The sequence below is a fragment of the Mirounga leonina genome, unplaced genomic scaffold, assembly GCF_011800145.1.
Source record: "Mirounga leonina isolate KUSES-001 unplaced genomic scaffold, KU_Mleo_1.0 Mir_125, whole genome shotgun sequence".
In the NCBI taxonomy this organism is placed as follows: domain Eukaryota; kingdom Metazoa; phylum Chordata; class Mammalia; order Carnivora; family Phocidae; genus Mirounga; species Mirounga leonina.
Window position 1 is genome coordinate 15,324,749 of NW_023270305.1, and position 14,829 is coordinate 15,339,577.

At 40.9% G+C, this 14,829-nt stretch overlaps 1 protein-coding gene across 3 annotated transcripts in view; it reads left to right on the forward strand.

Annotated features, from left to right (window-relative positions):
- The window catches only part of BABAM2 (BRISC and BRCA1 A complex member 2), a 399,311-nt gene that overhangs the window by 363,774 nt on the left and 20,708 nt on the right, over positions 1 to 14,829 (forward strand). The window contains exons 11-12 of one of the 3 annotated variants that reach the window (XR_004678467.1): positions 113 to 238; positions 549 to 634. Coding sequence is in view for 2 of the 3 variants with exons in the window: in XM_035000819.1 (XP_034856710.1) it covers positions 549 to 702 (154 nt within the window). In the remaining variant the exon portion in view is untranslated. Of the gene's footprint in view, positions 1 to 112; positions 500 to 548; positions 703 to 14,829 lie in introns of those variants that run through there. The other 2 variants (XM_035000819.1, XM_035000822.1) reach the window with 2 other exon arrangements.

Here is a 14,829-nt window from a genome sequence, read left to right on the forward strand (position 1 = left end):
AGTAAAGTGATAACTTTATTTTTGCTGGTGGTCCAGTGGCTGTATCCTATAAAGTAAAAAGATTATCACCTGCTCTCTTGCTCCCCATTCCAAATCCATTCTTTAAGGACAGCCTCCATCCCACCCCCTCCATCAAATGCTGGATGAGGAAGGTACTGCCCAACCTTTGAAGAGTTTATGATTTAAAAGAGACTGAAAACAGATAATCAACTAACTTCTCTATGGAATCCTGGACAAAGTAAGTGCCACGGAGGCGTTCACATGGCTGGGAGTGCCCAGCTTCTGTGAACACTTCATAGCATCTGTCAGCACCCACGCATCATGCCTCATATTGGTTATATTTATTTATGTGTGATTTTCATTTATGTACCTAGATTGTAAACTCCTTGAAGGCAGGGAAGGTACCTTGGTATCTCTCGTTCCCTCTCTCCATACCTTTTACCTAAGCCTCAAGCAGTTTTTATGGTTCAGATAGAGTCTTTACCCAACATTCAGGTTTAACCCATACATTTAAGCCCTAACTTGCTTCTTTTCTTTTGTCTTTGCAGTCGACCTGCCCCTGTTTTTCCCTCGGGACCAGCCAACTCTCACATTCCAGTCCGTCTATCATTTTACCAACAGTGGACAGCTTTATTCCCAGGCCCAAAAAAATTATCCATACAGCCCCAGATGGGATGGAAATGAGATGGCCAAAAGAGCAAAGTAAGTGAATCCACTGCGTTTCCTACAAGTAGGAGCATTTCCTTTCTCTAGTCCGGGGGTTGGCAAGCTACTGCCTGCAGGCTAAATCCTGTCCTGTGCCTGTTTTTGTAAATAAAGTTTTACTGAAACACAGCCATGCCCATTTCTTTACTTATTTTGTATGGCTGCTTCCATGCTACCATGGCAGAGTGAGAAATTGCAACAGATCACACATGACCTACAGAGCCAAAAATATTTGCTGTTTGACCCTTTACAGAAAAAGCTTGCCAACCCCTTATCTAGACTCATCAGGTAGATTGTTTGTTTGTTTTTTTAAATGGGTTACAGGATTTATCTGCAATCTACTGGTCTATTTAGATTAGAGAAAAAGTACTAGAGGAATTAGAGTTGTGGATAAATGGTGTTGATGATGAAAATGTTGGAAGCTATTTTCATATTTTTTTTAAAAAAAATGGAAAATTTCAGCTGACAGTAGACAAATAGAATTTCTGCTTAGTGGTCAGTACATGGGTCCAGTACCAAGTTTTTCATGTGGAACTATAATGTCTCTGAAGGAACAAACATTACATACCTCATTGAATCTCTACCACCATTGCCCAAATTAGGGCCTGTGTCTTCTTCATCTGAGTAAATGGCTATGCAAATAGCTTGGAACTGTTAGAATCCCTGTGGAAGTAGGCTGGGAATTTGATAGAAGTTGAAGTTAGCTAGAGTTTGGAGCTTAGAGATTTAAGTACTGCCCATGAACCTGTATGTAGAAAGTGTTCACAAGCCCTGCGGGATAGGTAAATGTACAAGTATGTTTGTGTTTTATGGGTAACACTTTATTTTTTTTATTTTTTTTTTAATATTTTTTTTTTTTTAAGATTTATTTATTTATTTGAGAGAGCGAGAATGAGAGAGAGTACGTGAGAGGGGGGAGGGTCAGAGGGAGAAGCAGGCTCCTCGCTGAGCAGGGAGCCCGATGCGGGACTCGATCCCGGGACTCCAGGATCATGACCTGAGCCGAAGGCAGTTGCTTAACCAACCGAGCCACCCAGGTGCCCTTTTTTTAAAGATTTTATTTATTCATTTGAGACACAGAGATACAGAGAGAGAGCGTGCGCGTGAGCAGGGGGAGAGGCAGAGGGAGAGGGAAAAGCAGGCTCCCCGCTGAGCTAGGAGCCCAGTGTGGGGCTCGATATGGGGTTCGATCCCAAGACCCTGGGACGATGACCCGAGCCAAAGGCAGACGCTTAACCATCTGAGCCTGGGTAACACTTTAGTATCTGGAACATCAGTCTTCATGAACCATGGTCTCCCAGATTGAAGCCACAGTGGATCAAAATCATAGTTTCCAAAAATATGTAATGGTTAGAGTGGCAGGTGGTTATTACTTTATCACTCTGAACAGCCATACGGTCACCCCTGTGATCCCAGCTGAAGGATGATGAGATCCACAGAATCACAGATATGAAGGATATTTATTAAACATCTTCATTCAGTCATTCAGCGTTTATTGAGCAGCTACCATGGTCCAGGCAATGCGCTCCATGCTTGGGGATAGTGATAAACACATTGGAAGTTGTCCATGTCTTCATGGAATTTATAGCCCAGCGGGAGAGATCAAAGCCTTTATCATACCAGATTTCTGACAGTTTGAAGTACTAACAAAACCTGGCCTGCCAGACCTAGAATGCTCTCGATTAGTAGGACTTCTTGCTCTTGCCTCCCCCTCCCTGAGACTTCTTTCCCTCCCAGGGGGCCTCCTGACATCTCCTATACTTTCTGTAGGTACAAAACCTTCACTTAATCAGGATTGGGGCTCTGTTCAATAATGACAGGGCTGCTTTCTGTAGAAACACAGACCTTCCCATATTCATATGTGGGATCCAGAAGTGTTATCTGAGACTTCAGTGTGCCCTTTCTCCCTGCATTTCCCCTTTTTATCCGTGAGGTCCGAGTCTGAAATTCTGTTTAAGGAAAATGACAAGCATATGCAAATGTACCTAATAACAATGATTAAGACTTAGATATATTGAAACAGACTTGAAAAAAAGGGATTCAAAAATAAGTTTTATATTTGGGGTATTGCAGTTGTTTAATTTTCTGGGCTTTCCCTGTGTATATACAAGATCTGCCCTTAGAAGATGGGCTGTTATTTGTGGTATGTGCTATGGAGTCTGAACCAGACATGTCCTTGTGGTTTCCATGGCAAAACTGTGTGTGTGTGTGTGTGTGTTTCTTAACTAGACATTTTAGCATGTATGAATTGAGTCTTTAAGGAGTTGCAGACCACAAGCCTATGATTTCAGTATAGGAATATCGTAAGTGAAGCCTGTTTATCTTAACAGATTGGTTCAGAGTTGCAAGAGACATTTGCTTTATGTTAACACCAGTCTAAAGAAAACATCTGAAGTAACGTTAAAAAAAATCTGCTTTCTACAGTAGTGAAGATGGATTCATTTTAAATGTAATAAAAGAGAAAGCCAGCCGCTCATACTAGGAAGAAGAAATAGTTTAAAAGCTCTCTTCTTTAAATTGAACCGAGTAACTTCCCTGGGCTGTGTCAGAAAGCCAGGTAATAGATCAACACAATCCGAGAACTGTCCTGCAGGACAGGCTTGAGATTGGTGGAGAGAGTTGGAGAGAAAGGACAGAAAGAGAGAGAGGCCAACTGCAGCATTCCTTACACGCCCTGTTTCTTTGTCCTGTGAAAATATTGTACGTGCACAGTGCGTAAAAGGCTATAATTCACTCGGGGAGTTCTGCCCATGACATAAACACTCACGGTTTATGAACATCAGTAGAACCCGTTGAGTGGAGTCAGCTGTTTATTCCCTCCTCTAGAGCAAAATTCTAAACATGTGGCCTCACGAAGGACACTTGCTGGCACTGACCAGAGCTTTTCCTAGGACATGTGTTTCTTGCTCATGGCTGTCCAGCAAATTCTGTCCTCACAAGTGAAATGCCCTCTACTGGGTGAGCACAGGCTTTGGGGTCATGCAGTCCCATGCCCAGCTCCTGTCACAAGTTCTAATCGAATAAGCTGTGGCCTCGGGCTATTAACCTTTCTGAACTTGATCCTGTAAAACAAGACTGTACTCCTCCCTATTGGACGGGCTTGATCTGAAGGGTCAGTGAATGGACATATGGAAGACTCTTGTGTTTGGCTTCTGCTTTGTCCCACAGTGCCTTTGCTCACTCCTTCTTCCCACCCTCTTTCTGCCCCTTCAAATCCTTCAGCGTTCTTCCCTCCGGTTTTCTCCATGCATGCTAACGTGCAGGCAGCCTCTTCCCCTCTGCCTAGTCTCAGGTCTTCCTCAGGTTACAAAAGGGTTATGTACCTATAAACCCATCGTAAATTGAAAATATCGTTTGTAAACTGGAAATGCATTTATCACACCTAAACTACCCAACATCCTAGCTTAACGTGGGACTACCTTCAGTGTGCGCAGGACACTTAACTTGAGCCACAGTTGGGCAACATCAGCTAACATAAAGCTTATTCCATAATACAGTGTTGAATAGCTCACGTAAGTTACTGAGCAATACTGGAAGTGAAAGAGAGCATGGTTGTATGAGGACAGAATGGTTGTAAGCGTATCAGTTGTTCACCTTCGTGATCGCGTGGCGGACTAGGAGCTCGCTGCAGCTTGCTGCCTCTGCCCAGCACCTCGAGAATTCTGCCACGTAGCCCGGGAAGAGCTCAGAATTCAAAAGTACAGTTTCTACTGAATGCATGTCACTTTTGCATCATTGTAAAGTCAACAAATTAAGTGGAACCATTGTAAGTCAAGGACCAGGTGTGCTGCTTTGAAATCTCTTTTGTATTATTTTTTGTGTATCTTTATATTGTTTCATTTCCTTAATCAAATTTCGAGTTCTTTGAAGGCGGGGGCTTTGCCTACCTATCTTTTTAAAGATATTTATTGCAGTGTAATTCACATACGATAAAGCAGACAGATTTCAGTACATCTTTTGATGGAGTTTTGACAAAGTTACCTTCTACCTTTTCCAGTTAGTCTCCTCATCCCCAGGACAGACACTGCCCCATGTCTTAGTTTTTCCTTTTCTAGATACTTCTTATAAATGGAATAATACAGATTGTATGCTTTTGTGTCTTTTGTAGTCAGCATAATTATTTTAGATTTATCTGTTACGAAAAAAAAAAAAGATTTATCTGTTATGGTATTCCTTTTTTACTGCTGAGGAATTTCCATTATAGGAATATACCATAATTTATTAATGCATTCATCTGCTTATATATATTTAGGTTGTTTCCAGTTTGGGGATTTTATGAAATGAGCTGCTAAAAACGTTCTTAGACATACAGTTTCAATTCTGTGAGTAAATAACTGGGAAGGGGGAGTATGTGTATGATTATAAGAAACCGGCAAATTTTTTCTGAAGTCTTTATACCAGCTTACACTCCCACTGGCCAAATACAGGGTTCCATTTGTTCCATATCCTCCCTGACACTTGGTATTGTCAGTCTTTTAATTTTAGCTATTTCAGAGGGGATGAAATGAGATCTCATAGTGTTTTTTAATCTTAATTTCTTGGTGATTAATGATGTTGATCATCTTTTCATGTGCTTATTGGTATATCTTCTTTTAAAAAGTGTCTGTTCAAATTTTGCCTATTTTTAATTAGGTTGTTGGTTTTTTTATCATTGAGTTTTAAGAGTTATTTATATATTTGTCAGATTTATGCATTACAAGTATTTTCTCCCAATCTGTGGCTTGCCTTTTCATTTTCTTAACAGTGTCTTTTGATGAGCAGAAAATTTTTATTTTTAATGAAATTGATTTTATTAGTGTTTTCTTTTTATGTTAATGTTTTTGTAGCCTCATACGTATTTGCTTACCACAAGGTCATGAAGAAATTGTTCTATGTTTGTTTGTTTTACAAGCTTTCATTTTGGTTTGACGTTTAGGTCTCTGATCCATCTCAAATTAATTTTTGTGGATGGTATGAGATGGACGCTGAAGTTGTTTACGTAAATCCAGGTATTCCAGCAACATGTGTTGAAAAAAAGTTTTTTTCCTCTTGAATTACCTTCATGCTTTTGTCAAAATAAAGTGACTGTATATGAGTGGGTCTGTTTCTGGATACTCTGTTCTGTTTCATTGGTCTATTTTTCTGTTGGTCTACTAATACCGATATTTCTTAAAGTCAGGAAATGTAAATTCTTCAACTTTGTTCTTTTTGAAGATTGTTTTGGCTATTCTGGGTCCTTTGCATTTCCATATGAATTTTAGAATTAGTTTGCCAATTCCAACTCCAAATTCCGCCCCCCCCCCCCCAAAAAAAAAGCCCACTGAGACTTTGGTTGGGATGGCGTTAAATCTATACAGCAACAAGAGGGAAAATTGACATTTTAACAGTATTGGATCTTCGAATCAATGAACAGCGTTTTTATTTAGGCCTTTAATTTCTCTGAGAAGTGTTTTGAGATTTCAGTGTAGCGGTGTTGCATTTTTTAAGTGGTTTTGCTTTTATTGTAAATGATAATTTTTTAGATTTATTTTCCACTTGTTGTTGGTATATAGGAATATAGACAATTTTTCTATATTGACCTGGTGTCCTGTGACATTGCTAATAAGTTCATGATTACTAAATTCTAGTAGCTTTTTTGTACTTTTCCTAGTGTTTTTTACATAAACAATCATATCATTTGTTAACAGCTTTACTTTTTTATTTCCATCTTTATTATTTTTGTGTTTTTAAATTTCTTTTTCTTACCTACTTGCACTGGCTTGGACCTCCAGTACAATGTTGTACACAGTGGTAAGAGCAGGTATCTGGCCTTACGTGTTCACATTAAGGTTGAGGTTAGCAGTAGGTTTTACATGGATGTGTCTCTCACATTGAAGTTCTCTTGTATTCCCACTTTGCTAAGAGTTTTTATCATGAAGGGGTGTTGAATTCTGTAGAATGCTTTTTCTGTATCTATTGGCCTGAACCTATGGTTTTGTTTTATTCTATTACAGTGGTTGAATTATGTTAATTAGTTTTTGAATATTGGACCAACCTTGCATTCCATGGATAAATCAACCTTCTCAGTCATGATGTTTATCCTTTTTTATATTATTAGATTTGATTTGCTAATGTTGTGTTAAGATGTTTGTATTTTCACACTCATTTTAATGAGTGATATTAATGAGTGATATTTCACATTCATTTTAATGAGTGATATTAATATCTTGTGATGTCCTGTCAGGTTTTAATAAACTCACTATGCTGGCTTCATAAAATAAACTGGAAAATTTTCCTTCCACCTCTGTTTTCTGAAAGAGTTTATGTAGGTTCAGCTCTGTTTTTTTTAATGTTCAATAAAGTTTTATTTATGGAAAGAAATTCAAAGAAATCTTTACGAAATATAGGGATAGTCATCATTTTTTCTTGTGTTAGTTTTAGCAAGTTGTGTTTTTTTAAGCAAGTTATCCAGTCTAAGTTGTTGAATTGACTAGATGCAAGATTGTTTGTAATATTCGCTCATTTTCCTTTTAATATTTGTGGGCTATACCAATATAACTTCTTTCATTCCTTATAATGAAAGTTTCTGTTATTTTCTCTCCCCTTTTCTTAAAACAGTCTAGCTAGGGGTTTATCAGTTTTACTTATCTTTCCAAAGAAAGTTATTTATTTTATTAATTTATGCTTTTATCTTTATTATTTCCTTCCTTCTATTTTTTAGTTTAATTTGTTCTTCTTCAAGCTTCTTAGAATGGAAGCTCATGTTATTGATTTTAATCCCTTCTTCTTCAATATAAACCTTTAAAGCTACAGATTTCTAAATTTTGCACTAGCTGCATCCCACAAATTTTGATACATTTTTTTGTTACTTTGTTAGAAATATTTTCTAATTTCTCTTGTGAATTCTTTTTGAACTGTGCATTGTTTATAATTGTGCTGCTTGAATTTCAAGTATTTGGGGATTTTTCTAGATATCTTATGGATTTCTAATATAATTCTGTTTTGGTTGGAGATCATAATCTGTATGATTTTAAGCCTTTGAAATCTATTGAGATTTGTATTGTGGCCCAATATATGGTCTATCTTGGTAAATAGTCCCATGTGAACTTGAAAAGAATGTGTGTCCTGCATTTTTGAGGTATTGTATTATATATACATGTGAATTAAGTCAAATTACTTCTTACTGTTATCTAAAACTTCTATATCCTTACTGTTATTTTTTTGTGTTTATTATTATATCAGTTTTTGAAAGCAGGTATTAAAATTTCCACCTGTGGTTTTGGATCTGTTTATTTCTCCTTTTAGTTCTGTCCATTCTTGCTTTTTGGATTTGGAGTTTTGTTACTTAGGTACACACATATTCAGAATTATTATATCTTGATAAATTAGCCCTTTGATCATTATAAAATGACCCTCTCTATTTCTGGTAACTCTCCTCGACTTGAAGTCTGCTTTGTCTGATATTAATATAGTTGTGCCAACTTTCTTATACTTATTTTTTGCATGGTTTATCTTTGTTCATCCTTTTTCTTTCATCCTCTGTGTGTCTTTATATTTCAAGGAAATGTTTTGTAGGTTGGTTTTCTTTAAATCTAGTTTGATAACCTCTGCCTTTTAATTAGAGTATTTGGTTTATTTACATTTTATGTAAGTAATGAACTGATTGAGTTTAAGTCTACCATCTTACTGTTTGTCATTTAATTTCATTTATATGTTTATGTATTTTGTATTCCTTTGTCCTTCCCTTCCAAATCCTCCCTTTAATTTATTTGAGTATTTTTTAGTATAACATTCTTTCTCCTATTGTCCTTTTAGCTACAGCTCTTTGTGTCATATTTGAGTTATTAATATACTAAAATCATCCTTAATTTATCATTGTCTACCATGAATTAACATCATAACACTTCAAATACAATGTAAAAACCTAAAACACTCTTAATTCTCTTTATACTTTCTACTGTCCTTTGTGCTATTATACTCAAATGTTTCACTTCTACATATTTTGTGAATCCCATAATACATTGTTATTACTTTGGCTTTTAACAGTGAGCTGACTTTTCAAGAATTTAAGGAAAGAAAGAAAAATCACATTCCACTTTATTCTGTAATTCCCAAATAAAGGACAAGGAGACTCATTTCCTCCCCAAAAACCTCCACTAATTTTTAAATGTCTTCCTTGGAACAAGCCGTCAGAGAACCATATCCACCCTCTATGCAGAAAACATTGATACTTGAAGTCATCAAGAAAAGAAAGCCAGGGCTCCTGGGTGGCTCAGTCGTTAAGCGTCTGCCTTCGGCTCAGGTCATGATCCCAGGGTCCTGGGATCGAGTCCCACATCGGGCTCCCTCCTCGGCGGGAAGCCTGCTCTCCCTCTCCCACTCCCGCTGCTTGTGTTCCTGCTCTCGCTGTCTCTCTCTCTGTCAAATAAATAAATAAAATCTTTAAAAAAAGAAAAGAAAAGAAAAGAAAAAGCCATACCTGCATGATACCCAGGCACCTTTGTCTGCCCTGTGGACTTCACCATTGACAGTGCACTCTCACCCACCTTCATGGGATCATCACTGCAGCCCTGTGTGGGGTACAGTGTAGAAATCTTCATTGTCCTTCATGCAGATAAAGAAACTGAGGCTCCGAGTGATTAAGGGACTTTCCTAAGGGCACACAGCTAGCTTCTAGTAGTCAGGGCACAACACAAGGCCTCTGACTTTTGGTACATCTGTCCCCAGGCAGACAGATACAGTTCCCCATTCTCTCTACCACTTGTCTGAGCCTCCCTCCTCAGAGGCCTGGCACTTGAATAACATAAATACAGAGAGGAAATGCATGTGGCAATTAAGAGCACTGACCCTAAAGTCACGACAGCTGAGTTGAAACCTGTTTCTGCCACTCACCAGCTGTGTGACTTGGGGCAAATTCATAATCTCCCTGAGTCTGTCCTCTTCTCTGTTAAATAGGGAAGCTAGTTTTAGAGATTATTATGAGTATCAAATGGTATGTATGGTTTTCTGCTGTTATTTTTTTAGGATTTTTTATTTGAGAGAGAGCATGCATGTGCGAGTGCATGAGTCGGGGGAGAGGAAGAGGGAAAAGCAGACTCCCTGCTGAGCAGGGAGCCCAATGCAGGGCTGGAGCCCAATGCGGGGCTCGATCCCAGGATGCTGGGATCATGACCTGAGCCGAAGGCAGACGCTTAACCGACTGAGCCACCCAGGCGCCCCAGTTTTCTATTGTTAATTAACAGATTACCATACACTTAACAGCTTACAACAGCACAGATTATTATCTCTTAGTTTCTGTGGATTGGGAGTCCAATACAACCTTCCTGGGTCTCCATTCAGGGTCCCAAACAACTAAAGATGTTGACTAGGGCTGCTGTCTCTTCTGAGGCCCAGGGCCTCTTCCAAGCTCATTCAGGTTGTTGGCAGAGTTCAGTTGCTTGTGGTTGTAGGACTGAGGTACTGGTTTCCTTCCTGGCTCTCAGCTGGAGGCTGTTTCCTGCCACATGGCCCCTCCATCATCGAGCCAGCAGTAGTGCATCAAATCCTCCTGTTTCTAAGCTCTGACTTTGGTGTCACTGATTGCTAGACTCGATTTAAAAAGGGTTCATTTGATTAGATCAGGCCTACCATTAATCTCCCTTTCTTAAAGTCATCTGTTCCATGTAACCTAACAATCCCAATTATAGAAATGAAATCCACCATTTTCGCAGTCCTGGGGATTATTATACAGGGGGTGAGGAATCTCAGGGGCCATCTTAGAATTGTGCTTACCACACAGGGGTAATGTAGGTGAATTTTCCAGCATAGGGTCTGGCATGTTGTGAGCATTCAGTCATTGTTCACCATCAACGTCACTATCCTGGAGGGAAAAAGAGTTTCAATTAAAGGGTAGCAAAATCAGCATTGCACCCAACTAAACAGTCCCCTAACCTCAGTGACTTGGACAGAGATTCTTAGATTCTGGGCTGCCCCATCCATGGGCACTATCACCTACAGCTGTGTCTTGGTGCCAGCCCAACCAGCTTAGAAAGTCGGAAAATCCATCCTTCGATGGTTTAATCTACATAAAGCCAACTATCACTTTGAAAAAAATCTGAACTTACTAGTTACCTACCTTGGCATCTTGTATAGCTTTAGATCTGTCTAGATGAATGAATCAAATGTAATCCTTTCTAGTCTGATAAATCTGTGACTAGGTGGAGTTTTCCATGAGTTTCATTGTGTAAAACATCAGCTTGATCCTAGAGGCCTAAGTAGTTTCTTAGAATAGGATTTAACCCCAAACCACCCACTGCAATGGTTCTCACAAATTAAATCCATTATATAAATGGAATCACTTGAAGAATATTTCAAAAAATAGCTTCTCAGTCAACACATGGGAGTAATTCATGAACCTCCTAAAACCATTTGTTGTTTCCCTTCTTGCCTCAAGGTCAGAGAGAGATGTTATTTTCTTATTTAGAAACCTATCCAAATGCTCCCAAAGCAGTCCATAATTCCCCATATGTTCTTCGCCATGCATACTTTTATTATTTGTCATCCAGTTGTCTTTGCAGAATAATTTTCTCTTTCAAGAGTTTTTTATTCAACAACAACAAAAAAAAGTTTTTTAAAAATCATCTGCGTTCTGGACTATTTCAGTTATCTTTCATTGTTAATACCTTAGTATTCTCAAAGACACAGTTTTCTCCAAATTTGTCATTAGCTGCCAAATGCTTCAATCCAGTCTTATACATTAGCCCTCTAAATAAACCAGATAAAAATAGATCTCCTCTCCTTAATTCCAGAGAAGGGGGTTAGATGTCCCCCCACCCCGATTTGCTCCCCATCCCCACCCTTACTGTGGCTCTGAGGCCCCTCTGGGTCCCTCAGATGCCATGGAGCACAGTGTAGAAACCCCATTTCGAAAAGGGTAGTTCACAGTGTGGTCACAGGAGCCCTGAGGCCTGAGAATTCTTTGGGACTCGGGGAGGGCTGCGGGAGACGTGTTGATGCAGTGTAAGTGGTTATAATGTGAGCCTGTGTGTGTTTGTCTCTCCAGAACTCAGTCACCCACTTCCTTGCTGCCTTGTTGGTAGCTCCTTAAGGCAGCTCAAACTATGCTCTGTTCCTGTTGAGATTTCCTTGCAGAGTCAGGCCTCCCTCTGCGGTCCCTGTGCTCGGTCAGCTGGCCCGAGGGACACCCTGACATGTGTGACACCCATCAGTGTTCTGGAAAACCCTGACAGGGACTTTGCCACCCTTTCTCTCTCTCTGTCTCTCTCCCTGGACCACTACCTCCCCTCCCCCCCCCCAACCTCCCTGGCCCCCATCCCTCCTCTGGTTTATAGATATATTTCTGGAACCCTCGTCTGCACCCAAGAGTAGGGGGATGGCCAGGAAGGTAAGAATTGTGGCCAGCTGTGATTGCTCATCCCCACATATCCCCCTCTGCAAGGGGAGCAGCTACAGAACTGAGCCACTCCAGGCTGGAAGAGTCATTGGCACAAAGAGAGGCAGTGAGGGAGGCAAAGCCATCAGTCTTGGGCTCCCAGGAAGCTGTGCCCCAACAATAGAACCTACAGTTCCAATGCTGCTATGATTCATGGGTTTTCTTTATTATTTTATTTTGCCTTAAGTTCCCTAGGAAGAATTCCCTTTAAAAAAAAAAAAAAATCCCAACCTCATATTAGCTGTACTCCCTTCTGGAGAGAAGAGGGAATTTTCTGGCCCGGCCAGCACAGCTTGGGCGATCAGGGTGCCCCGGGAGGACGGGAACAGAACCACAATGGAACTGGGGAAGGCCAAGGTCACCCAAGCCTTCCCCTCAGCCGCATGCCCTGGGTTCCTGTGTGGGCAAGCGCGCCTGTCCCTTCCGGGGTTTAGAACTATAGAAGCTGTAAAGGAAAGCAAATAAATAACATGGAACGATTGGGTCCTTGAACTCTCCAAGAGAATCATTTTGAAAAGTATCTTCAAGGGATTTGGTTTGTTTTTCCCTTCAGAACAGAGACCAACCGAGATGGGGAGGAATCCAGCTCTGCCTGCCGCCCAGGCAGCCTCTCCAAATTGCGTAGGTCAGAGAGAACATGTTATTTATTAGAACCTGACATCTGTTGCTGTAAAATGATAAGCTCCCTTAAAAAGCCTGGCCATCCCTTACTGCTAATACAGCCCTCATCCCGAAAGAGCTGCTTACCGTCCTTCCAGCCCGCACCAACTCGGCCGTACCAGGCACAGAGCATTTATAGCCCCGCTCAGCCTCCTCACTCCCCTCGGGCAGGAACCCCCAGGCCCTCTCTATTAGGCCTTGCTGCTGTGTCCCTGGCTTCTTTTGAGTCCACTCTTTGACCTTTCTGAGGTCTGCTTTAAGGACTGAACCTCGCCCCCATTCCCCATCCATCCTGCCCTCCTGCTTTCTCAGTGGAAAACAGGGTGAGGGTTTACTTTCTGGTCTCAGTCATGTAAGCCAGAAGAAACCGCATATGAAAAGAGTAGCTGGAAAATCAATACATCTTTGTTGTGGAAATGAACCGAGTTGTACTGTTGTAAAGCTACCAAGTGCTCAGGGGAGGGTTCTGATGATCCCTTCCAGCCACTGTGAAAATGTGATAACCAAATACAGCGACTTCCTCGTTTGTGAGTTATGGTCATTTATTCTCTTCCTTGGGAAAATAGGCAGATGTCTTACAGAGCCGAAAGGCTAGGGAAATTGGTTTGGGATTTTTATAGCACACCAAAGTAGAAACATGCATTTATCAATGGAATCAGAATTGCCTTTGAACTGTTGGAAGAAGAAATGTAGCAGTAAGTAAAGACAATGCAAAGAATAGTGACCTGGGAGTTGGGAGACCTTGTCTCATCTGGGCACGATTATTAATTGCACATGTGATCTTAGGAAAGAAACTTCACCTCGGGCCTAGTGCCCTCATCTAAAAGCACTGGGCTAGTAGCTGATGATCACTAAGTTTCCGTATATTGGGGGGATTTTAAGTGAAAATTGTGTGTAAGGTAGCTTAGCATGTTTTTTTGTTCGTGTTGAGAAAATTCCATCTCTGTTGCCAGAGGTTAGACGCAAATTGAAAACATTGCTAAATGGAATTAACTACGCTCTGTGCGTGATGCTTTTTTGTACAACCCATATCTGGTATTTATAGAACACTTCAGTTGCGGAACGTGCACACATATGCCCTGAACACACACCCAGTAAAATACTTCTAGATGGAATACATTTTCAGATGTCAAGTTAAAACAGCTTCTTGGGAATTAGGCTTGACTGTTCCGATGTATGTGTTGGTTTCTGACAGGTGCCGCCAGGGCTGCTCAGGGCTGTCTTCTGTGATGTGGAGTCCAGCCAAGGCAGGAGGGCCAAGTTGCTTGTTTCTATCACTTCTCATTAAGGCATGAGTTCTCGAAAAAAGGGAAGCAGCAAACAAGAGTCAGGCCCGTCCATTCTGTGCACATCATTAATGACAAGCAGAGGCCTTGTTTTTTCAGAAATGGGATTCTGTCTTTTGTGTTGTCAGATCATTCAGCATAGGGGGCACCTGTGAAAATAAACAAGATTCAGGACTTGTTGAAATGCAGCTTTATAGAGGGGAGCAGAAACAAGGAGCAGATATTGGGGCAGTTACCTTTGCTCAGAGACCAGCAAAATAGCCAATAGCAGAGCTAAGTTGGGTGGCCACGCAGAAGTGTGGGTGTGACCGTGGAGACCTGTCTCAGGACACGGAGCTTGGAAGGAGCCTTAGAAACCATCTAGTACAGCCAAGATGGAGTATGGTAAGCATTAACCATTGTGGTGGGAATTGAATGAAATAATTGGCATAAGACTCTTAGCACAGCAATTGGCATAGACTTGACGTTCAAGTCATCATTTTCATTTCCTGTAAAAACGTGTTCAAGACCATACAGTATGACGATTAGAACACTGTGCCCCTGCTCACTGGTCCAGGGTCCAACCCAAGCCACCTCTGACCTCCCACCTTTACTCTGCCTGTTGCCTGCTCCCTTGCTCACAGGAATGGTATAAGGAAATCAGTGTCCACATCCACACACCCATCCACCCACCCAGTGTGTGGCCGGCCATTTCCGTGGTGGCTCATCTGGAGGCTGAGGGCTGCTGTGGCCATGGAGGAGAGGAGAGCCCAGGGTACTCTCGAGCAGAAATAGCTCTTCTGGGAGTAT